General features: G+C 40.1%; 1 protein-coding gene across 3 annotated transcripts in view; it reads left to right on the plus strand.

Annotated features, from left to right (window-relative positions):
• The window catches only part of LOC117934740 (NACHT and WD repeat domain-containing protein 2), a 46,764-nt gene extending 21,237 nt beyond the window's left edge, over window positions 1–25,527 (plus strand). For all 3 annotated transcript variants that reach the window (XM_034856679.1, XM_034856678.1, XM_034856680.1), the window contains exons 5-8: window positions 10,344–10,547; window positions 11,848–11,998; window positions 15,062–15,651; window positions 18,991–25,527. In XM_034856679.1, coding sequence (XP_034712570.1) covers window positions 10,344–10,547; window positions 11,848–11,998; window positions 15,062–15,651; window positions 18,991–22,887 — 4,842 coding nt within the window. In that variant the 3' untranslated portion in view covers window positions 22,888–25,527. The remainder of the gene's footprint in view (window positions 1–10,343; window positions 10,548–11,847; window positions 11,999–15,061; window positions 15,652–18,990) is intronic.
• The last annotated feature ends 204 nt before the right edge of the window (window positions 25,528–25,731 follow it).

The raw sequence follows: 25,731 nt of genomic DNA on the forward strand, positions 1-25,731 counted from the left end.
CACAGCCCTGCTGTGTGAACCGCGTATCGCTTGCGATTACCGCGGTGCACGCATCCTCGGGCTTGGACCCCTAAAAATGAAACCACTTTACAAACGTGGCAGTAGATGTCTAAGTCATCTTTGCTGGAGTGCAAACACGCGAAAGTACCTTATCTTGGTCAACAGTGGAATACTGAAAATCCATACAAAGCTAAAATTACACTTGTATGAATGAGTAATGCAAATACCTCCACAAGAAGAGAGAGAGAGAGAGAATGACATGACACGTAATTATGGTTGACATTTCAGTGATAAATTAAGATTATTTTAGCTCACACAAAAAAAGTCTGGCACGAGGATGTAAAAGGATGAAGACTAAAAGAGTAATTTATGCTCAATTATTCAAATGCAACTGATCTGTTTCTAAAGGTTGAAAATGAGGTGAGAGGTCACAGGGAGCTGTAATGCATTATGGGTAGGGTAGGAGCTGTGAATCCTAATGATTAGTTGTAGGTTATTTACGGTAGAATGATGTTCCTTATATCAGGCATGTATCACTTGCTCCAGGATCATTCTTCCAACAAGTACAACTGATTCAGAAAGTAGAGAAATTACAGTATCTCCCTGCACAACTCCTCCACAGGTTCAATGAGTTGATTTGTTTGGCTGCTGCACAGTTTCTTAGTTTAAAAAAAAAAACTAAGACATTAAAACGAATAATATTGACATAAAACGAAGTGCGTGCATAGCAGATATCCGGCATCGCGGCTCCCAACTGATTACATACATCAACAACATCACAGCAGAGTTTGGGGAGTGACAAGTATCTCACATTTCAATTAACCACACTGACCACTATTATGTGTATTAGTGCAAAATTAGAACTGTGCCATCTCCTTGACAACTAAGACAACTTCACCTGCCCATGGAGAGCATGAGACAAGGTGGAACACTCCAGAAAAATCTAGTGAACGGACCTTGAGTTAAGCCTGTTTTGTGAAGACTAGTTTTCCACTGTATTAATCAACAGCAAGAAACCCGCACATGCAAAATAACAAAATCACCACAAGACATTAATTCACAATAAACACTAACAAAAACTCGACACAAACGTAGGTGGTAGCGGAGTAGCAGAAAGTTGTAATCAGCAAAGTTATTACATCAACCATACTTATATCACCAATGCACACAAAACACACCTGAACAGAGCCAAAACACCAGGTCACATATATGTTAACACATGAAGGACATTTTGGAACTTACCTTGGGGAAGTATGACAGTGAGTTGACATCAAAGACAGGAAAATCCCACATTGGGCTTGAATTAAATGGCATCTCTTGCCCAGAGTAGAAGTAACAACAGCCAACCAAAAGAGTCAGGGAATATTAGCAACAGCATGGGTAGTGTGGCACAAACAAACAGTCGTTTTCTTTAAAAGCTTCCTCAAAGCCACATTATCAAAGATAAACACGTTATTTTATGGAATGCTATATTAGCAGCAGCAAATGTTTGCAACAGAGTTGGTAAGTGTGGCTCAAAAAAGTAGGCAGGGCACTGACAGCTTGAATAGACCGCCCTCTACTAAAGGGTGCGTTAGATATATGTTGCAGCAACTAGAGTATGTCATGTGAGTGTGAGCAGCACCAGTTTGCAGGCCATAAGACCCCACCAGAGTGCTGAAAGGCCTCTGCTTTAATAAAACTAAAAAAGTATATTTATGTCTTGCTAAATATATCTCTCAGTGTAATCTATTGCATATAGCAACAATTTACGAGTTTGTCTTACAAACATTGGTATTGACCTTGCTGATAATGATGGCTGTCTAGAAGCTTAGGATTTTTTCTTAAGTACGTTTTTGTCCCTTTGTGTTGAAGTGGAATTTGATGTCATGGCCTCTAAAGCCCATTGGTACATTGTGTGCGATATTGGGGTGTACAATGTAAGCTCAGTCAGATTAAACTGCAGTGAAATGACCATATCTGAAGCACCCTCCGCTTTTGTGCTGCTGGCTTGGTGTTTGCTGTGGGGTTGTACATGCTGCTCTGATTTCATTCATTCCCATCAGCCCTACCGCCCTCTGTCCTTGCTGCAATTTCCCCATCTTAACCCTGACTGACCTCAAGCAATACCACCCAACACACTAAGGGAAAGTAGGCACACATAAACTCTGGTGCGCTCACACAGCTTTTTGTCCTTTCTCCCTCCGATTCACCTTTCTTCGTCTCTCCTGCTTTCGAACACGCCCACGCAGGCACATACAAACAGAGTATCTTGACCCGCGGCATTTACTCTGTCATGAGATTGAGAATCAGTTGGGGTGTACTCTGACTCTGGGTGATACAGAAGACTCTTTACACCCCTCTACACACACACACACACGTATGCATGCATCTGTAGTGCATGTCCCATCTGGCCGGTTAAATCTTTAATGACATATTCTACTTGTCTGTCTCGTGGTGAATTAAGGGTTTTATGCTTTGAAGGCCACAATAGATCTACAGAATGCAATCCCATTCAGACCTATCAGAGGCAGCTGCTGCCTCCCTGTAGCCCGGCTCCCTGTCAGTGCGACACAGGCCAGCCAGCCGTGTTTCCAGGACTGGGGAGCTCCGGGTGACAGCGACAGGTCTTTGATCAGGGACTTGGATCCCTGTTTATGACAGTTCTGGGTTGTCTGGGCCATCTCCGGAGTGCCGTTGTTTATTTTTAGTGGTAGACCTAGATATATGTAAGCACAGGGAATATGTCGGCCAAATTTAGGGTCTCGTTGCTTTTGCAGCAACATACAGTAGGTTTTAAACCGCGCATGTACGTTTGTGTGTCGCTGTTCATTAGAGATCGTCCATTACCACTTTTTTCTTCCAATACCTGAACTTGCGTATTGGCTGATTCCAAGTACTGATCCGATACAGGTGTGTTATATATTTTAGTATGTTTTAACAGCTGTATACTACTATTCCTATACGAATGTGATATGATTCCTATCTTGGTTGTTGGTCTGGCTCAAGTTAAACTGTTTGTGAAACATAAACAAACAAACAATGAATGCCACAGAACTTTCTTTTATCATCCAGTTTGACAGTCAGTTGAAACGGAAAAAGAGCATAAATAAACTACCTTAAAGTAGATTTTCTTTAGGGCTTTATTACATGGTATTGGATTGGTGCATAAACACCAGTACTTCCCGATACCAGCATTTTAGGCGATACCAACACTGGCATTGGTATCGGAACATCTCTACTGTGCATTGTTCAGTCTCTTTTTTAATTTTGTTTTTATTTTCATTCCTGTTCTTTGTCTGTTTCAATCTCAGTTGTTGACATGCAGCCGCTCAAAGTTTCTACATACCCACCACTATTATCACCTTCACCCGCTTAAGTGTCCACCTCAAATGCTGTTGCTTAGGTGTCAAGCCCAGCATACACACACAATTATGTAAGAGGATACTTCAAAGAGAAGCTGATCTTGTGGTCTGCAGCCCACAACAACTGTCACAGAGCCAGTGCATGGATCAGAGTGGAAAAAGGGAAGAACAGAAAAAAGGATGAAAAATGAAAATCTCTGAAAAGCAAAACTGAATCTGCATTGATTATGGATTGCTAGAGAGTAGGGCTGTAACGATATGGAAAATAAAACCAAAATCGCGACACTCAGTTCCACGAACCTGTGGTAGAACCTGTGGTGGTAGAAGGCAGAATTGCAACACACCCAGAGTTATCCTTCTCGTCCAGATCCAGTGCTACCACATCTTTCAATTAGTCCAGCACGCTGCTGTGACCTAACCCGACACACACACTGAACATTGAAGGTGGGTTGTTTTTGATTCTCGGCATGTTGCCACAGCCAGAAGGCAAATTAGTTTCTAATGAACCTGGAGGCAGCAAAAAGAAAAACATGATGGATAAACTATTTACCGGATAAACATGGCGGCTTTTGTACAGACCTCAGCTTGTTTGGAACCTCAAGGTAGTACTGCAAAAAGTACCTGTTTGAAGGTACCAGGAACTTTTTTTTTGTTATAAAAAAGAAATGCCATTAGTTTCTTCTCTATGCGCCGGCCATTGCAATTTGGATGAGTGAGTGAGAAACACTGCACAGGAAACCTTAAAAAAAGGAAGGACATGCGTAGTGTTGTTGTGTTTCTTGTTGCCACAGAGGATCTGTGAACAACTAGAAACCTCTTAATACTCTGTCTGGCACACACATCTCTCCCCATTCACCTCTACAAATCATCCAGTGCTGTGCTCTACTCGAGAATCAAAATAATAGCATTGGTACTTAGTCCGACCTCCATATCTCCTTCAGGTATTGTAACTACTGTTGATAGGCAGACTTATTCCTATTCCTCATTTCCACCGGATCACTGGGAACTCCGGATTTAAAGGTCACTATTTCAGATTTAAAAATATGTTGTTTATTTCATTACATGACATGGAAAATGGACCTTGAGTAAAACTACAAACGTAACTTTTTTTTTTCATTTAGTAGGCATGTGTGACCATCAAGATTTCGAGGTGTCTTAGTTCATAAGACAAAGTCAGCTGTTATATAACCAGCTTTTTATTGGATATGTCAGTCTTTCTTTATGAGTCGGAATCAATTGCACCAAGTGTTTTTTTCAAAGGGCACAGCTGAACACAAGACAGGTGGCAGTGCAGGGTTGTTAAACACACACACACACACACACATATAAGCGTACAGCACACCTGGTAAGGGAGGCTTTTCTCTAACCTGTTGATGCAATAAAGCCGGTTTCCATGGCGATTGCAGGGGTTGGCATGGTGATGGTGTCATTGACCTGGAGATTAAGCATGACAATGAGTATTGACTTTTTCCCCTTCTTCTTTCCTTTCCACTCTTCCTCCAACCAGCAGTCTCAAATTCCCTCATTTAGAAAAACACTAAAACTTGATAAATGCCTCAAGGACGCATTTCGTCAGCATCCACTTCTTCTACTGCTTTTTTTCTACTTGCCGGGCCATGTAGCAGGTTTATTGTATGTAAAAAAGTAGTTGATGATAGTGTAGCTCTTATTTTCTCTCTTCTTCTCCTCCATTCACTTAACATGTTAAGTAACTGGTAACGTGATAGCCCGAACTAGCTGGTTCATCTCTTATGGAGATGGACAAATGTGTCTTATGGAAAATGTGTCTGTTTTTATCCTTGTACTAAGATTGCTCTAATTCAAGGGTTGTATTTTGGCCAATCTGGAGCTTTTTCGCAAATCCATACGGCATCTACGTATAAATTCTAACTTTTAACCTGTGTGCTGTGGACACAATAAAATGCACAATGAAAATGGAGGAGCTACTCATAGCTGCAAAATAAATTGGCAATGGTGGTGTGACTGCTCATGGAATATCATGGAAATTAGAAAAAACAAAACAAAAAAAACAATAGTAGTTATGACAAAAATTCTTATTTCTTCATCTTTTATGTTTAAAGGGCATTATTCTTTTTTAATTAATCCCATGAAAAGGCTGAAACCAACACAGTGTTTGTACATACAGTATATTCATACCTAATACTTGTCTGACTTCCTCACAGCCCTTTCATCCACAATCCCATTTGTTCCTTCTGAAGGTGTAAATCTTTGAGAGCATGGCATTTCATTTGTATAAAAGGTCCATTATTTCCTAAAACAGCTGGGCACTGTAGTTTAAAAAAAAAAAAACATTGAACAGGAGGAGATATGGAAAAGTTTCAGTTTTGGATTAATACGTATTTGCTGATCTTGTGAGTATTTACAGTAACAACACAATGTATATAAGAATGAGTAAATATGAGTAACATTTCACATCATTTCATGTTAATAAAAAACTGTTACTGTTATACTATGCCAATTAGAGCCTACTGCAGAATGTCAGTATGTGAGTGTGTGTACATGTCACTGGAAATTAAATATTTCTTTGATCAGATCATCGGTTTCCTTTTAGAAACATTTCTCCCTCTGCAGTGCCAACGCTTACACAGCAAATATCAGAACGGTTGAACAGTGTGTTTCATTGATTGGCCACGTGAGTGATTGATTTGTTGATTCATACTGTAGCTTTGTACAATATCTCAGTCGCCACTACCGACAATCATCAGAGAAAGTGCACTTAGCCAGAGTATAAAACCCTGTTCCAGGGATAAAAAACCAGAGCAGAGAGGAATGAGGAAGGAGTGCAGGTAAAAATGGATTCGCATTTGGCCACTTTCTGCTTTGCTATTGTCACTTTAGCCTCTTGTGTTTCTTGGACCTGCGGCTGCTGTAATAAGAACTACTACAACCCCTTATTCCCCTTTTCAAAGCAACACATGGACATACTGTGCATTTGCACACATACACACGCACACACACACACACACACACACACACACACACAGAAGAGTGAAGTTTTGGCTTGTCAGCTGCCATGCTATAATCCACTTTAGATGGCCTCATTCCAGGCCTGCTCTCTGGCTAACACAGGGATGTTAAAACCACCCGGCAAATATTTGGACATCTTTTATAGTTTAGCTTTGGTAAATTGAGTGGATGACAGAAGTGACAGTAGATTACGCGCAATGGTGGACGGCTGTGGATGTGTGTGTTAGCATTTGAACACCTTATTTTGTCATTTTGATAGGAAAGGAAACACTAGCACTAACACACACACACAGCCGAGGCAACCTGACAGAGACTTTGTCAGCAATTTGGAGAGGGACTGTCTCTCTTTCTCTCTCTCTCACATACACACACACACACACATACACACACACACACACGCAACACAAACACTATTTCTCTTAGCATTACAGCAGTTTAGCCCAGTGTCTCCATCCTTTAAGGATACATCCCTGCAACACAGTGAGTCATAGAAGGCCATCTAAAGAGGAGAGGAAAGGTGACCTTAGAAGATATAAGGTGTCTCTAAACAGTCAAATGTTCCCTATGTTATGTTATAATATAGGTAGATTTAATATTACATAAAAATTGTAGAATTTAAGTGTTCAATGCCAAATAGATTATCCGTGTAGAAAAACAAATAATTTACTTAACCTCTTCCTGAAAGAGCCACCATGAGTAGGCATGTCCGGCTAGCTCACTACAAAAGTAGTGACTTAACCCAGCGTTACTTCAAAGGCCAATAGGTGCGTCTCACACTGCATTCATTTGTTGGGTTACAGGTTACGTAAACAAAGTGTAGGCTTAGTTTGCTCTTTATTTGATTTAGGGATGTTTACCTTCACATAACACCAGCCAATGTTACCTGAGAAAGAAATGTTCTGCGATATATTGCAATTTTATTTATTATTCTCAATTTCAAATTATGTCCCCAAAAGGAAACATTGTCAACATCTGCTTTGTCTAAAAAGATACATTTCTCTGTTTGTTCATCTCACTTTCATTTTATTGCTGCAAAATGGGATTATCAAGCAGAAAAAAATGACAGCATATAATAATAGCTAGATACTTGGCTTTTGTGTATCGATTGTATCTCGCAATACAATCGATATCTTTCCCCACCCCTAGTCCTTAACATAACACAAGGTTTTTGTTTTAAAAAGAGTCTGAAACATTAATTGCTCGAAATGGCATTTTCAACCAACTCATGGCTGGCTTAATTAGCAAATTAGCTAGTCATAGTTGATAAAATCTGGTTGTACTGGCAGCCGGCAAAAATGAGAGGGCTGCGTTTGTGTACATCTGTCTGAAATCAAGGTGGCATTGTTTAAAAAATTACTCCAAATGGCAAGTGGTTAAAATGTCGATGATAGAAACTGCTTCTGTGCCAGATTGAAACGCTTGACAGGCGTGTAACTAAGGGGAGCAAGGTTTAAATTGATTACAAAACTCAGTATAACCGTTTCCTTTTCAAAAATAACAAAAAACAAATGATTTGAATCATAGGTTGTGTGTTGGTTCTGGTGAGAAAAGCAAAACTAAAATTGTATGCAGCTAATTAGTTTATTTTCTGACCTAAATCGTGCCCCTGTCACTTGAAACACTTTGGTCTTGAATGTAGCTCATGACCTTTCCAGACAATCACTGAAGATAGTGAGCAGCTTGCCCCAATTATCTATGAAACTCCTTATTTTGATGGGAAGAGAGCCCAGTTACACACAAGAGGTAATTCCTATTCTTTCTTCCTGTCTTACAGATGCTTGGCTCGTTTTACTATGGCTTCTTGTTTTACTGAATGTATTTGAATATTCCAGTCACAGGAGGGTTCATTTATTAGCATCTAGCTTCATTTAAAATTCAACCACCTTGTTTTATTGCTAATAGTTTTATATTCAGGGGATTTTTTAATCTTTTCTGGTGCAGGACACATACAAATAATGTATTGTTTCACTGAATAAGTGGGTCAGCCACCTGTTTATATAATGCAGATGCTGGGATTGGAGCCAAATCGCAATACCCAACCTTGAAAGTGAAACCCCTATTTCTTCCAAAACAGCTGCTACCCTACATGGAAACCAGCTTCTAAATCCAAAAGAAGCTCCAAAGTGAAGCTTTGCTATCATATTTGCAACGTCGCCACAAAACTGTACAAATGGAAATAAATCCACCACGGACATGTGTGGGTTTTTAGAGTAGGCCGTCCTGCAGACCATGCCACATGCCATTTTCTGATTCCGCTTGTTCTCTGCATCTGTTCCCACTGCGAATGCCAAGGGAACGAGGAGTCCAGCATGGAATGGCTTTGAAGCGTCATTGCCGTGAGCGCACCAGCGTAGTTTTCCTGCTCATCGTAGCTCACAGTCATTTGGCTTGCTCCTCACTCGCTCTGCGTCTTCGCCCTGAGGTATCAGCTGCATCTGAATTATGACACATGGAGTAGAGATCAGCTGAGGGGGTTTCTGAGGGGGTTTCCAGTGATTTCTTTTTTGTTTCTCCCATTGTCCTCGAATGTGACTGATAGAGCACATCAGGGATGGAGAAAGGAAATCGCCCTGATCATATCCAGTGGTATTGAACCGGCTGTCATTCAAAAGCATGTGCGTATATGCCGAGGGGAAGATTGGAGACTCATTGGAGCTTACAGTAGATATGCCATGTGGAGTGGGAGATAATAAAAAGGCTAATCTTTAATTTGATGATGCCTAATTATGAAGCTACTGTGTTAAGTGTTCTAGTTTCTTACTAAAAGATGGTGGAAAGCAATTGTCGGTATTGGCTTTGGTGTATAAGACTGATGATGTTGATAATAATGATAATGTCAGTGATCGGGACAATAACGACAGGAACTTACAGCACGAAAGCACAATAATGTGAAATTTCATAGTCATAAATTCTAACAAATCTACATTCCTCTATATTTCTATCAATCTCCATTTTATTTAAAACAGTACCATCTGTTCTATATACACTCACCTAAAGGATCATTAGGAACACCTATAGGTGAGTGTATATATGAAGCAAATCTTTTTATTTCACTATTACTACTGATTAATGAGCATCACAAAATCTGGCAAAGGATTTTTATCTAAATAACATTTAAACAGAACAAATCAGAATGTTCTTGCTGAAAACAATGAACTATGAGAAGGGATTGGTATTGCGTCTCCGTGCTTTTGAGGTACTGACTGTACCTCAAGTGCTGAAATGCTGAAAGCATAAAATGTTTGGTCTTGTTTACTTATTATTTCCTTATTTAAAATCTTAAATGTGTGTGTGTGTGTGTGTGTGTGTGTGTGTGTGTGTGTGTGTGTGAGATTAGAATGAAAATGGCAATGAGACAGATGGATGAGCATCTGTGCTTGAGTGGTTGTCTGAGTTGCTTCTGAGTAATCGCCACTCTAAAGAGTAACGGGGCGTAAAGGCAGCTCTGTTTTTTATGTGTAACAAAATTCAAACAGTAACAACTTAAACCTTTTCTTATTCTTATTGTTATGTTGTGATATCCATGTGCTAGTGTGTGACTTATGGCAGGCTGATTTTTCATCAAACAAGCCCGGTCTTTTCTCGATTGTGTGCGATTATTTTTAACACTTACTGTTCCATGACTGTTTCTACATGGGAAGAGATGTGCAACATTTTCTTATTTAAACTGTTTAATGTGGCTTTTCGATAAAGCAATTTCCATTTAAAAGAGAGCTGTCAATATGCACCATAAGGCTTACAGAGTGGGAATCGAGGTGGCAGCTACACCCCTGATGTCACAATGTGGCTGGTAGATGTCCCAACTGCAGCAGATTTGCGCCTGTGGCTCTAAAATTGCCTTAAATAAGTCACACTGTGTGCATCATTGACTCTAATATTCACCCTGCACCACTGAGCCAAAAAATAGAGCCCCATAACAGATTTAAGGACCATGATTATACACATTTCACGTCTCTCTCTTTTTCACTTTCCCTGCCCTTTATCTTTCTTTTCTTCCTTTCCTCTCTTCAGGGTCTGGTGGGAGAAAAGTACGGCAGCATCCGAGTGCCGGGGGAGGTAGAATCAGCTGAGTTTGAGATGATCTTGGATGCAGCTGTGGAGGCAGGACTGGACACACACATTTTGGAAGAGTGGTACTGCAGGGATGAAAACTCTGTGCCACCCGCATACTACCTCAAACCCAAAGCCCAAATGCTGAAGAACTACCAGAACTCTGTGAGTCCAGCTATCATGCTATCACTACAGGAGCAAAAAAAGGGATTTGTTAGTGGATGGTAGAGATTTTAACAGTACTGATAATGGATTATTTTGCCGTGAGATATGTGGATCATGGATTCAATTATCCTGGGGGAATATATTTTATATGCACGTACAGAAAAGAAAAGCAGGTTGGTTCTGAGCTTGTGACAAAGTATTTCCAACTCACGCAGCTCTGGAGCCCTTTCAAAGTTCTGTGCTTTACTGTTTGCCAAATTCTTTTTAGTATAGATGTAAATGGGCCCATAAAATTAATTTAACCAAAATTCTGTCATTCATTTTATATAAAACAGTTGAGCTTCTGAGTTCCACCTTCTTAAAAAAATATCTGAATGAGTTTTGTTAAAGAATTGGATGTTAATGTTGCTTTGAGTTTTACTTTAGTCATAAACTGTACACATAGCCAGTGAAACCCTTTAACACACTTTAGGATGCTAAAAACATTCAGATATGAAGGTTCCATACTTGGAGAATCTGTTAAAATATCTACTAGATAGAATCACAAAAAAATAGATTTTAACAGGTCATTTGAAAATAATTTGAAAAAAAATGCAGCAATCCAGCCCACATAAAGCACTCGTTTACAATATACCTTTTGTTGTGGTATGTTTCTGCACAGTACTTAAAGGATAACACTCGCCAAAATGCAACCTAGGGTCTTTTTGTAAATGTACCCAAGTCAAACTTTCGTTTAAACGCATAGGTAGGACGGAAGCGCCCCTTTTAAGATTCATACTTACTGTAGCTGTTGGTTGTCCGGCCGCAGTCCATCTCGCCAGTCACAAATAGTCGAGGGGAGGGGGGGGGAGTAAAGATGGAATGCTCCTACAGCTTAGTTCCATATACCTGTGAGCGGAAACAACAACAGCTAAGTGAGTTGTTCAAAATTCTTTTTTAGTAAACACTGTGTATACAATGATTGCGTTCATGTTTAGAGCCCCTGGTGATACTATGAGCAAAGTTTCATGTTGTGTCAAACTTTCTTGGTGTTTTAAAAATAGTGATTTTGAAGCAACGATAGAAGTGTCCCTACTTCTCCCATTCCAAAGGCCATTCAACGCCATTCAAAATTCCGTCTTAATTATGTTTTTAAACAGGAGTTTGACTCAGGTACATTCGCAGAAACACCCTAGGTTGACTTTTGGCGAGAGTTCCGCTTTAAGAAAACGTGAATAACCACATTCCCTCAGTACATGATGGGAGTCTCTGTCTAAAGTGTAAAGTCAACTGTCCTCTCCCTGGCCCCTGTCCTGCCTAGATGGAGTCAAGCAGCGCAGCCAAGACCAAGAATGACAAGGCCTGGAGGAATGTGTCTGAGGAGATCAAGAGGATCTTTCGAACAGCGGTGCTGCAGCTTCAGGAGAAGGGGACCATGAAGAGCGCTCAGGCCAAGAAATTCCTTTGCTCTGGTTAGTTTTTTTCTTTTCCATCTTTTCATGTCACATCTTTTGATAACTTCTTTTGAAGTTGGGAAAAGTCTCACTGTCCAATGGGAAGCTGACTTCTATCTCTCAGGGTTTCTGTTTGGTTTTTGAAAATACTTATTCATTTTTACATATAATAAAATAAAAATTTGACCTTTAATTTATTGACACATACGTAAAGCTCTGACTGCAAATAATATAGTTCTATGAAAAGCGACAACCACTGCAATCGACAAGTAACCTTGAACCAGCTTAGTGCGGTTCCTTTAATGCCAATTAAATGTGAAGTCTCTGTAATAGGATGCTTTGGTGAATAGTGTCGAACGAAGCGTTAAGCTCTAATAAGACAAGTACAGAGACGACTCCCTTGTCTGAAGCAATTAGAAGCTCCTTTGTAATTTCCACCAATGTCGTCTCTGTGCAATAATGCCCTCTAAATCCTGACTGAAAATCCTCAAATAAACTATTGTCATGTAGAAAGTCACATAACCTATTAGCGACTACCTTCTCAAGGATCTTACGTCAATCAGTCATTACTAAATTGGCTCCAATTAGTGCGGCATGCAGCCCCTCGTCTTTAAACTGGTACAAGAAAACGGGAACATGTAACACTTGTCTTGGCCTCTCTTCATCGGCTTCCTGTACATTTCATTGATTTCAAGATATTATTTCTTGTCTTCAAGGCATTAAATGGTTTGGCCCCTTTGTAACTGTCTTAACTTTTACATTGCTGTACACTAGTCAGAACACTGAGATCCACCAACCACTTGCTTTTTAGCTGTGCCAATAGCTAGGCTAAAAAGTACAAGGTGCTCCCATCTTCTGGAATAGCCTTCCATTGTTTATTCAAGATGTGCAGACTGTATACTTTTAAGTCCTTGCTAAAGACACATCTTTTTACTCTGGCCTTTGTCCCTAGCTGAGTGTAGACCTCTCAAATCGCGAGATGAACTCTCTTTTTGGCCTAGCAAACTTTGTTGTTGTTTTTTTACATGCTGTTGCAACGACTTGTAACATTAGAAAAACTACAACACCACACCGGATCTAGCTACACCAGAAACAAAACAACAGGCAAGCCACACACACTCGTTTGGGCTTGCGATCAAGCCAAAGAGTAGTAACGTTACGTTTTTAGTGGATGGCGAGCGGGAGTCGCTGAAATGAATGCCAATAACATTCTGAATGGAAGGTCTACTTTTGTTGTTAATGCCATTGTTGTTTTCAATAAAAAACATTTGCACAAAGAAAGCCAATCCACTTTTCCATGTTGATAAGAGCCTTAAAATGAGAAAAAATAATGGGTCAAAAAGAAATCAAGGGACATTTAGAATAGTTAACTATGACATTAATGCGATTAATCAGGATTAAATGTTGTAATGAAATTAAATGTAATAATTTAACAGCACTAATTATTACATGAGCATTTTTGTATTTGATATTCTGTTTTTTTCCGCATTTTTGTCATCCACAGTTGTTTAAATGGGCTACATAAATAAATTTGAAATGTACATTGACATTAGAGAGAAAGGGGAGATTAGATATAGGGTTATAGTAATGAAAATAATAATTAGTTGTAGCCCTAGTTTCTACAGTTGATCAAACAAGTAAAGGTGATATACAGTCAGTTTATTTCACCTAAACAAAATCTAACAAATCATACCTTTTCTCAAAAAGTATGTCTGATTGTAACATTGCGTTACGGTGTATATCTGGTTAAAATAATTATACATACATGCATAATATATGAGAAAAAAATACAGATTTGAAAAATATCTAACATTCACCTTCAGGAGGGGACATCACATGGTGGTGGCAATATATTGAATGAGGGGGGTTGTGTTGTAGACCGACAGCTTGTCACTTTTTAACAAGAGATGAGACGCAATCAAGATGTGTCAGACTTAGCTCAGCAGATGACAGTGATTGATCGATCACGTTGTATGTTCACATCTCAGTAATTCATCCAAACCGTGTTTTGCAATGACAGGTAAAAACAGAAAGTTTTTTTTTTTTCATTTACAGTGATTGCCAGGCTAATTATTGAGGAACTTGTGTTTTTATTATTTTCTATTCAACAGGGTTCTAAAGAATACTAGTTATTTTCCACCAAAGGAGCCAATCTGAACTCTCCTATTAAGATCAAACATCCAATGTGAATCAAGTAAATGCATCTAAACAGTTATTTGCAGATTGTTATAATTCTACTGATGTAAAAGGTACAGTTTGAGAAAAAGCCAAAGGTACAACTCCAATATTTTAACAAATCCTCCCACTCTTTTATTCTCACTGTGAGGTTGATTTTGCTCTAAAACAGCTCCTGTCTGTAAAAGACTGTTTGGGCATAACCCAGTTATTACTGAGTAACTGTTTGAACAACACTGAATTAATCTTTCAAGACATCTCTTGTTCTTTTCTCAGGCTGTCATTGTGGGAGATAATTTAAGCATAATTCAATAACAAGTCCTTTTTTTATACACCTCGCCCTGTTCTTATAGAGCAGTCACAACATGTAGCTTTTTTATGGTGATAATAAAGAACAATACAAACCAAAAAAGGCAAGTTAAGCAGGTACCATGTAATGGAATAAAACACCATTTATGTAGCTCATTTTTACAGCATAAAAGAAGTTGTGCTGTTTCCTGGAACTTTACTTTCACACTTTTCTCTCTCCCACCTAATTAGTAAGCTACCATGTGAACTGAACTACACAGTAGATGCTGGCAGAATTTCAGAATTTCAAAGAAAACTCTTTGTTGGGGAGCCTGTGATACAGTTCAGTAGTGCTGGCTTTTATCTACTTTATTTCTTCTTAAATAAGGCTCAAGAGAAATCTAATTGCAGACTAAAGGGTTTTCAAATCTGTTCAGCTTTGCTCCTGAAAGAAATTTAAATCCTACATCTGTTATAGACATTTACGTTTTACATTGTAATCCAGGTGGTGGAGCTTATCTGCATTAGGCCAAACACAATGCTGTAATCTAAGTTTTCCAAAGATGATTTCATATAGAGAGTTAGACTTCTAAGTTGTATTTTTTTGTCTTATTTCAGCCTTGGAAGATGAATTAGACTTTGCCCTTGGAAAACAAACTCCTGCCTTTCTCAGGAAATGTGTCTGCTACATTCGCAAGATCGCCAACTTTGACCGCTTTGCCAAAATCCCTGAGATGACCCGATACATGGACATCGTGGTCGGCAGCGATCGCGTCATGCGCAACCAGGAAGCCTACGAACGCCTTCTAAAAGTACGGGACGAATTCATCCCCACAGTTGTTGCTGCCTCCAACCTCCGTGTCTATTCTTCAGTCACTCACTGCGACATGAAGTTAGGCTACTCCCAAGAAGTGGAGAGCCACTATGTAGAAGGTCTGTGTAAACAGTTCTACGAGGACATGGTGGATATCATCCAAGCCACGGTCCAGCAGAACTTTGACACAGAGACTGACCCGCTGTACGATGAGATCCTGCAACACCTCTCCCTATGTAAAAGCTACGCAGCACTCTACGAGTTCAAGGCCGAGTCTTTGGATTATGTACAAGAGTACCTTCTGACGTCCAAGGGGAGCAGAATAAGCCCTCTGGTGGTGTACGGGGGACCTTGCACTGGGAAGACACTGCTGCTGTCTGAGGTGGCCAAACAGGTGAGACATGATAGAGAGAATATTAAAAATGACGTCCTCTTTCTCTTTGTGTGTGACTCCTGCCAGTCTTTCTCTCTTGCTTTGGCTGGCTCTCGCAGTGTGGTCACGCTTGTGCTCGACTGTCTGTCAGATCTGAGCATGTGTCCATCTTTGTACCGCACAGTATGAGGGGGCGTGTAACTGTTCATCTTTTATCATCAAACGCTCGCTTGACCGTCTGTGTGTCTGCCAAAAAACAGTCCAGTCCATTGCCATGCACATGTCTCTAATTTCCTGTGAAGCCATGCGCTTGTGTGTGCGTTCCTGCTAGTGTGTGTGTGTGTGTGTGTGTGTGTTTCCGTGCACATCTGTACATAGGTTTGCTTTTTTAGGCGTTTGTGCGATAACATCTGTTGAGATTTCTGCAATGTCTGTGTACATTTGTTTTTTAAAGTGAGCATGCGTGTAGCTCTGTGTGTGTGGACATGCGCCACATTCGGTGTTAACTCTCTGGCTTTGTTTGTGCCATCTGGCTGCCCGGTTACATTTGGATCACACCATAGCCAAGATCACACAGCACACACACACACACACACACACACACACACACACACAGACATCACATTGATACACTGATTTATTGTATGTCAAATCATCAGTCATATCATCCAAGTTCATTGTATAGTTGCAGTAAAAAGCAGTAACACAATGATCAGAGCCTAAAACCTCAGCATTGAAAATTACCAGGGTGTGTAAGAGTAAAAGTAAAACTACACTTAATGTACATTCACACTCTCATAAAGCAGAGCCTAATGATAGAGGTGACAAGTGAGGAAGGAGGAGTGTAAGAGAAAATGGTAAAGGATTAAGGAGGAAAATGAGAAAAAGTGATATGATACAGAAGCTTCACTGCTACAGCATCATGTGTCTTGTTTCCATCAGGGGAGTTTGCCTGTTTTTTTAGAACCTGTCCTGATTTTCGTGCCATAAACGTCTTTGTTCGTTCTTGTTTTTAATTCCAGGTGGATCTTTCAAAGACTTCCCTGTAACATGCTGACAATCACACTGTGTGAGAGTGGAAATACACTTTTGTAAAGAAAATCTGCTTCCTTGAATCATCAGACACATTTTTTGTTTTTAATTGATCTAGTAATTATCCTTAAAAAACTAACAAAAAAATATAAATTACAGAATGTTTAAACTCTCCAGTTAACATTTATTCCGGTTTTACACGTGAAACTGCAGACTTTACCATTTAATTAAAGGCTAAATAAAGGACTAGCTCATGAACTACACTCCCAAAACCACTAGATGTAGTTTAACCCAGATGTTGGATATTAATCAGAGCTTTAGCATGACAATTGTAGTTGTTGTCCTGTGCATTAATCTCCAGCCATTTAGCACTTTTAGCACTAGCAAGTTAAAACAAAACATGATAGTTTGAAATCCTATGTTGTCCTGGTGATTGAAGGTCCGGAGAGAGGGGTATTATTAGAGTTGGTCAAGACTAAAAGAGGTGCAGGGCTTTCCAAACAATTCAAAGGGGGAAGTGGTCTGGGGCCACTGTGCAACAACTCTGTGCTTAAGTCCAAAGGGTGTAATTTACGCCTAACCTGTTTGGTTTGATTTGTTGTATCTGAACCCCGGATTCTTTATCTTTAAGCTCAGACCACTCCAGATCTTTCATAAATACAGGTCCTGTGCTCCTCTGAGTGGACTGAGTTGTGGTCTGTTTGTTGCGTAATGCAGTACAGACACAGAAATCGTCGATAGTAGATATTCAAAGCTAAAAATTGACAAATTCATCGGTATTAATCTTCCCTGGTAACCATTTTCTTCATCATAATATAGTACAGTTTGTAGATATATAGACAATATTCATATTCTGCAGAAAAGCCAGTGTTAATCTGTACAACGGGAAAAAAAGTGCAAAAATTTAAAACCATTTAATCTTCTTTACTAACTACAAACAAGGACACTCAATGTGGTTAGTAAAGAAGATAAAAGTGACTCACAGGTTAACACACTCCTTTTTGTCTGGTATTTGATATATAATTCAAACCAGTCCACCGAGACAAGAGGAATCCAGGTCAGAATGTCATCAAACATTTGTGGGACTCAGGGCAGAGCTCTGTGTCTCACAGTGATCTGCCTTTCAGTCGCAATGAACTTTAAAAAAATGTTTGTGTGAAAAGACTATGTATATACAACTTTCTTACCAAATTAACAGTTACTCCTCGCCTTAGGCTGTGTACCAGATACCCGGGGTGTTGGGTTGCAAAACAGATTTTCATGTCATCAGCCAAATTGTTCTCAGTTGCAGAATAAGAATAATACATGTCGGATGATGAATTACAAAAGCTGTTAAATAGACTCTTATGGCAAAATATACAGCAGTTTGGAATTGGTTCCTGGCTGCTTTGGCACAGTTAGAGAATATTGCCAATCTTAAGGGAGCCTACAGAATTCCGGGCCCATTATAATGCCTGGCATTTACTGCAGATAAGAATCAGGTTAATTAAAGTTATGCAGAGTTTCCTTTATTTGATTGCAATGGTAGGTGTTTGGCATACAAATTCCCCAAAACTATGTATTGTAGCTGTATTTAATGTAACATGAAACATTATTTAAAACACACACACACACACACACACACACACACACACACACACACACACACACACACACACACACACACACACACACACACACACACACACACACACACACACACACACACACACACACACACACAGCAAAATGTGAAATAGGCATCATCACTATTGTCCTAAATGTGTCAAATACCATCTTTATGCCCCCCTTGAAATCTCATATGGGCCGTTTAAAAAATTAATTATAGTGGGAATATAATTTCAATGAGGCCTCTTAATTACTAGTGCTCATTCTTCAAACTTTGTGGATTTAATCTATGTATTATGTTGAGAATATTTAAGGGCATCGCAAATGAACATTACTGAGATTTACACCTTTTGCTATGCCCAAGAGAAGTGATACATTTGGGGAATCACAGATTCTGTACTAAGGTAAAAATGTACCAAACCTCTACTCCTTGCTGTGCTAATGAGCCATGCGTCAGTTGTTGGAATAGCAATTCATTAAATCCCTGTGCCCTCCCTGTAGGGCTTTTTATTATTCTAGTTGTTTAACAGTTGTTTGTTTGACCAGACCAGGCAGCATACAAGTGCTCACAGTAAATATAAAAAATATTCTCCATCTTAAGATATTTATTTTACAGATTTGGTTTGCCTATGCCTAAATGCTTTTCAAATATTCAAAAAACATGTAAAAAAAGATTACTTTATATTTTCTAACAATCATTTCTCAATGCTGTTTTTCCAGGCGTACACATGGCTGCAGAAAGAGATGGGCCCTGAAACCGACCCAGTGGTTATTGTCCGTTTTATTGGCTCCAGCCAGCTCTCCACAGACCTACGCACCCTCCTCCAGAGCATTTGTGAACAGATTGCAATAAACTACCGCTGCCTGATTCACTTTTTGCCTAACAAGATCCAGGAGATGAGGGAGCTCCTGATCAACCTTCTAGGAGAGTCTTCATTCCACAGGCCCTTGGTCATTGTCCTGGATGCACTGGAGCAGCTCTCAGATGCCGATGAAGTACGCAAGCTGTGGTGGCTCCCCATACATCTGCCTCGGACAGTCCGTATTGTAGTCTCAACGTTACCCAATAAACATGGCATCCTGCAAAAGCTTCGACAGCTCATTCATGATGAGGGGTATTATGTGGAATTAATTCAGAGGGAACGCAAAGTTTGCAGCCAAACATTAAAACAGCAGTTGCTGGGGGTTAAAAGAAAGGTCACCTCAGGCCAGCAGATCTATGTCAATGAGGCACTTGCCAAGTGTACATTGCCAATGTTTGTCAACCTCATCTACAGAGAAGTAGTTCATTGGAGGTCTCACAAAGATGTGGATGACAGGTCACTGTGCTCAACAGTGCATGAAAGCATAGAACAGCTTTTCTACTCCGTGGAGAACAAGTTGGGCCAACGATTTGTCGTCCGAGCATTGGGGTATATCACCATGGCCAAGGCTGGGCTGACAGAGGTTGAACTGGAAGATATTCTGTCCCTTGATAATATAGTTCTTGGTGATGTCATTGTGGCAACATACCTCAAAAACCCCTTGAGGATCTCATATGATTTGGTTGCAAGGCTTAAAGAGGAGCTGGATGGTTATCTGGTGGAACGCCAGGTACGTAACGTCACCTTGATGGTTTGGGCAAACAGACACCTGCATCTCATTGCCCAGAAGCTGTATCTAAGCAACGAGGAAGACGTCCATCAAATGCACAGCCTACTAGCCGAGTACTTCCTGGGGGCATGGTCAGGAGGCAGGAAGAAGATCTTCACTTATGATAACAACCATTTCACTTCCCTGAATATATCTCACCACAAAAACCCCCACCAGCAGCAGTCCCATGAAAAAACGTCCTCTGACAAGTACTCATATGACAGACAGACTCCAGAGCAGCCTTGGGTCTTCCAGTGCAATCTTTTGGAGCCTGACATTTTCTTTGTCAACCATAGAAAGATGACAGAGCTGGTGTACCACCTTACCAGGAGTGGGCGCACTGATGACCTCATGTTTGGTGTCATCATGAACTTCAGTTGGCTGTACACAATGATCAAGATTGGGCAATTTGAAAAGGCTTTATCAGATATTGACCTAGCTTACAGCTACACCCAAGAAAAAGAACTAAAATTCCTGGCCACCACTCTCCGTAGCATTAAAGCAAAAGTGCTGAATAGCCCAGCATCACTGTCTGCGGAGCTGCAGCAACGGCTTTTGCCGGTTGTTACCTCCCTCCCCAAGCTTAGACACCTCCTCCTTGAGTGTGACAAAGATGGCCCGAAGTACTGCTCCATTGTGCCTCTCCACTCCTCTATGGACGTCACATACAGTCCAGAGAGGCTTCCTCTGTGCTCTAGCTACATGCAGATTGTAGAGATCTTGCCCACTCTAGCACCAAACATAGTCCTTGTAGCCCTCGAAGATGGATCTGTCAGCACCTGGGATGTAGAGAGCAGACAACTTCAAAGGCAGATCGACACAGCCAAATCCGTTGTGCTTGGAATCAGGCTAACCACTGATGAAAAGTATCTGGTCGTGGCCACAACCAAAAACACGCTGCTCATCTATGATAATCACAAATCCTGCCTTTTATCGGAGGTTGAAATCAAGGGATCCAAGCATGGTGGTGTCACGGGTGGGGTGGCCTTCATCAATGGTTTTACTCTGTCCACCCATCATGCTTTGGCTTGGCTTGAAGCTAGTAAAGACGTCAACGTTATTGACCTACTCTACGGTTGGCCTCTCTACCAATTTCATTGCTGGTACGAGGTGACTTGTGTTCAGTGCTCTCCGGATGGAATGTATGCCTTCTGTGGCCAGTACCTCAACACTGCATCCATCTTTCATCTGGGTAATGGGGACAAGTTGGCCACAGTGACCTCTGAGTTTTCTGGGGGATTCGTAAAGTCCATTCTAGTTCTGGACACCCTTCATCAAATGGTTATGGTTGACAATGAAGGAAGTTTGTCAGTATGGAACACCAAAGAGATCACCAACCCACGTCTGATGGAGGATTACGATTGTAGAGGGGATGACAGTGAAGTGGTGGGCATTGAGTTATCTGAGGACCAACGCTCCATTCTCATTTGCAAGGCCAGAAGTATCGAGGTTCTGGACACAAAAGTATGGAAAATGGTAGAGAAGTTCAAAGCCAAACGCACCGAACGCTTTGTGGCTGCTGTTCTCTCTAAGAATGGACAAAGCATCGTGGCCTCCATGGAGAACACCTCTTCCATCTTTGTCTGGAGGAGGGACAGTGGGCAATGCATGGCTAGCCTTATTGAGATCTCAGGGGCTATTGTCAAACTCATTAAATCAGCCCACCACAACCTGCTCCTTTCTGTTGCCAGCAGTGGAGTGCTGTCTGTTTGGGACATTGATATCATCACCGCCATGTCCAATATTGACAAAACAGGCAAGAAGATCCAGACCTTGCAGCTGACCGGCAGAGAGGACTATGTGTTTACCATGGACGGTTCAGAAGCTGTCCACAAGTGGAACTTTAGCACAGGCTTTATTGAGACCATCTTTAAGCACGAGGGCATAGTGGAGAACTGTGTCCTAACCTCCTCAGGGGATATCATGGTGACTTCAGATGATAAGTCTAGTCAGTACATCTGGCAAACTAACACAGGAGAAAACATCTTTCGCATCAATGGACAGAGAATATCACAGCTGTTAATCACCCACAACGACCAGTTTGTAGTGTCCCTCTGCGAGCAGAATGCCTCCAGAGTCTGGAGACTAGGGACCGGGCACAAGGTTTGCAACATTTTAGTCACCCTCCAGAATGCACTTGTCACCACAGCAAACACTTTCCTTGTGGGAACCACCAAAAACAAGCTCCTCGCTGTCAGCCTGTGGTCGGGCAGTGTATCCAAGAAGTTTGTCTGTGATGATGGCATTACCATCGTCAACTTCAAGCTCATTCCTGACTGCCCTGACTGTGTCGTGTTCATCACATCCACAGAGACCGTTTTCATCTGGAGTGTGGCAGATGAGTCAGTTTGCAGGCGAGTCCAGTTGCCAACCAATTTCCTCAAAAATCTAGAGGATTTCCAAATCTCGCCCAATGGGAAACTAGGAATTGTCTCCAAAGGTGATGAGAATATTAATGTCCTGGATCTTCACAGCGGAAAGCTGAGGCTAGTCCATGCTGCTGGTATAATCTGGCGTCAGAAATTATCAAGAGATGGACGTTATCTAGTATACGTCTGTTTCCGAAACTGTGATGAAGATGATGATGCTGGTGTAGTGTCCAATTTGATTGTGATGCGCCTGGCTGATGGTAAGAGCATTGGCACCTGCTCCTTATACAAGACACCCACCTCCCTGTCTCTCTCCCAGCGAGCACTTAACATCATCATTGGCTTCGAGGACGGCAGTATTGGCACATACACAGTAGTGGATCGTGTGGATGCAGCTCTCAAGATAAAGATAGCCACCTCTAACAGCCGACAGATTGTCAACAATGCCTCGCAGAAGGTGCGGCCAAAATGTGGCAACCATTCCTTTAAGACTGTTGCCGACTGCGTTTGGAGGGAGTCAACCGAGGTCTTCTCCAGGGACAGCCCTATCAATGTGTCTGACTCCGGGGAAGGTGAGTCAACCACGCCTACAAAAAAGACTGAACTTCTGCAGTGATAGGTGGAAATCAAAGAAGCAGGTGGGGATAGGACAAGCAGGTGAAGATAGGTGAAAAGGTTTAGAATCTCTGGGGTTGCAGTTGATACTTGTTTACAGCCATGTGATTCAGCTGCAGATGTCAGCCCTCTGGGTAGTTAATGGGCCGGCCGTTTTAACACTGCACTCAAATTATGTATTACTTACTTCCAACTTATAATACAGATTCTCTTTGTTTTTCACACGAAGACTGTTAGAAAAATTCTAAGTTTTTGAAAAAAAGAAAAAAAAGGTATATTCTGTGAGGTATTAGTTTGCCATTATGTGTCCTTTTGCATTTGAAGAACAAAGTTATTATTCAAATGTGTTGGTCAAACATTTTCAACGCCATTCCAGTGATCTTAAGCCACTTTCATTATAAACTATCATTCTTTACTTTGTGCACATTAAGCCATAATATTTAAGAATAGATTTATGTTTGTATTAACATCAGTCGGTACTGTACAAAAAAGGAATAACTATGAACATATGTACATATCCCTTTCTGGCTGCTGCAATTTGTGCAACTCCTTAAAAATGTTATGTTGTGCTTAATGCAATCAAAGTGAGTGCCTGGAATTTAAAATGTTCTTTATGTGCAGATAACAAGATTTATGAAAATGCAGGGAATTTGTAAACACAGTATACACACATTTACATAATACTTGCATTGATGTTAAATCTACACAATCAGTGTACTGAAATCCAGTCAACAACACGAGAGAACGACGGCATTGCACTTTGTAATGATAGTGTAATTTCTTTGAACAGTTTACGTTGGTGTGAATTTACCTGCAGTTCCATCAGTTTGTATGCTGTTTGTTTTAAGGGATCCACCACTATTGAGCATAGTGTAGCATAGCACCATACACATTCACGCCTTAACCAGTGTACTTACTGTAGGTTTAGTGGAGTTTGTTCAGATGGTCAGATAGAAAAGGAAGGAGGGATAAGCCCAATGTTTCACTGAAACAACTTGGCCATGTGGATATATTTAGAGGTTTAGACAGTGGGTGGAAGCACTTTATGAGTGGTTTGTGAAATTATTTAAATGTGTTCATATGAAAAGTTGTGTAAATTGTTTAAAGTGATTTAGAGTTGTCTTAAAATAGATATTGAATTTGCCTACAAAAATATCCAGGTACTTGCAGGCTACAGCTAGCTCACTTGCTGCTACAGTCTCTGTTTATATGCCTGGAAGCAGCTACAACAATGAGATGCTGCCATCTTAACCCCGGACAGCAGAGACAGGAACGTTTGGAAATATATGGGATCAAATAAGGGTCAATATAATTTTGAGCTTAAAAAAAAAAAAAGAAAAACTAAAATGATAATATCACAAATAATAAACAGATGTATAATAATAGCAAAATATGAAAAAAATAATAAAATTGTATCAACTGTGAGGTTACACAGAAGGAAAACTGCTTTTGTGACCATGCAAGTCCAGTTTTAAAGCAGAAATGTTACAGATGAACGCGTATTTAAGTTACATTTTTTGCTTTCATAGCCCAAAACTTGACCAAAATCTACATTTTAAATCACTTCTTCTTTTTTTTTTACATTTACTTGTACTTTGCACAGTGATATTTATACTCTCTTATCGAACAAAAGCTGATCTTTTTTTCTGAGTCTTTAAATTTCCTCACTGTTGATAATTTTTCCGCACAAATATTATTTAATCATTCTGAAGTTCTTTACCTGGTAATATCATGACAGGCTGAAATAAAAGATCTGGTTTGCTGACAATCTAAAGGAATAGATGAAATATTTACAGTAGGAGTTCATCTTTGAGGTTGTACCTTGCAGGGACCGCGATTGCTTTTGTTAAGCATGTCTGTAATAACCCAAAACACAATTTTGAGCTCGGATGAAACCAATCATCTTCCAGGCATGATTGAAAACCCCACACTTACACTTTGACATATACTTTTTAAGGGCTATTCCATCTTATTGTACGTTTACTAGTTTTGAACTGTTGAGAGAATGGCCCTTGGATAATTTCAAACCGGGTAGCAGCATCAAGCTTTAAAATACTTTATTTCCCTACAACTCTTTCTAAATTGAAAAAAAAACAACAATTATATTATGTAATTGCCAAAGTCCCGTTTCTAGTTCGTGTTTCATTTTGTTGACTCTTTTTTTTTAAGCTTGTACTGTAATTATATTGTCACCAAATGGTTTCAGTGTTCTACTGTGATTATGTTTATTATAGAGACAATGTGGTATCTTTGCTAAAAAGTTTGAAAAGAGTCCTCTTATAAAATATATTGGAATGCCAGTTTAAGAGTATATTTGAATGTGTCCATATGGAAGCCAGTAAACGGTATTATTGTATGTTAAGTAACTTGAATGACTTTTAATAACTTACATGTTTGCAACTCATAGTTGACATACTGGTATAATGAATGTTTCTATTGTATTCTTTGTATTGTCAGGACTGACTTACTTGTTTAGAGATTTATATTTTCATAAATGTTGTACTTACATTTTGTTACAGAGTTGTTTAACTGGAGTTCAAACAGAAAAGAAACTTATGTCTGAAGCAATATGAAACTAGTGTGTATGCATTGTTTGTATGAAACATTTTAATGTAATAAATCGGTTCACTTTTTGCCTCCACTGCATCGCCTCAGGCTTTTCACTGCGGTTAGAGGTTGCAGCAAGAAGCTGCGATCATGTTTCTGCTTTAAGTATTTACTGCCTTTGATTTCAGGGAAGATAATGACTGACGTGAACAACTCTCTTCTAATTGGCTACAATTAGCCCATTCCGGACGTATTGATATATCTATAAGTGAAGTTGCAGAGCATGCTGCGAAACAGG

This window comes from Etheostoma cragini, chromosome 19 (genome assembly GCF_013103735.1).
Source record: "Etheostoma cragini isolate CJK2018 chromosome 19, CSU_Ecrag_1.0, whole genome shotgun sequence".
In the NCBI taxonomy this organism is placed as follows: domain Eukaryota; kingdom Metazoa; phylum Chordata; class Actinopteri; order Perciformes; family Percidae; genus Etheostoma; species Etheostoma cragini.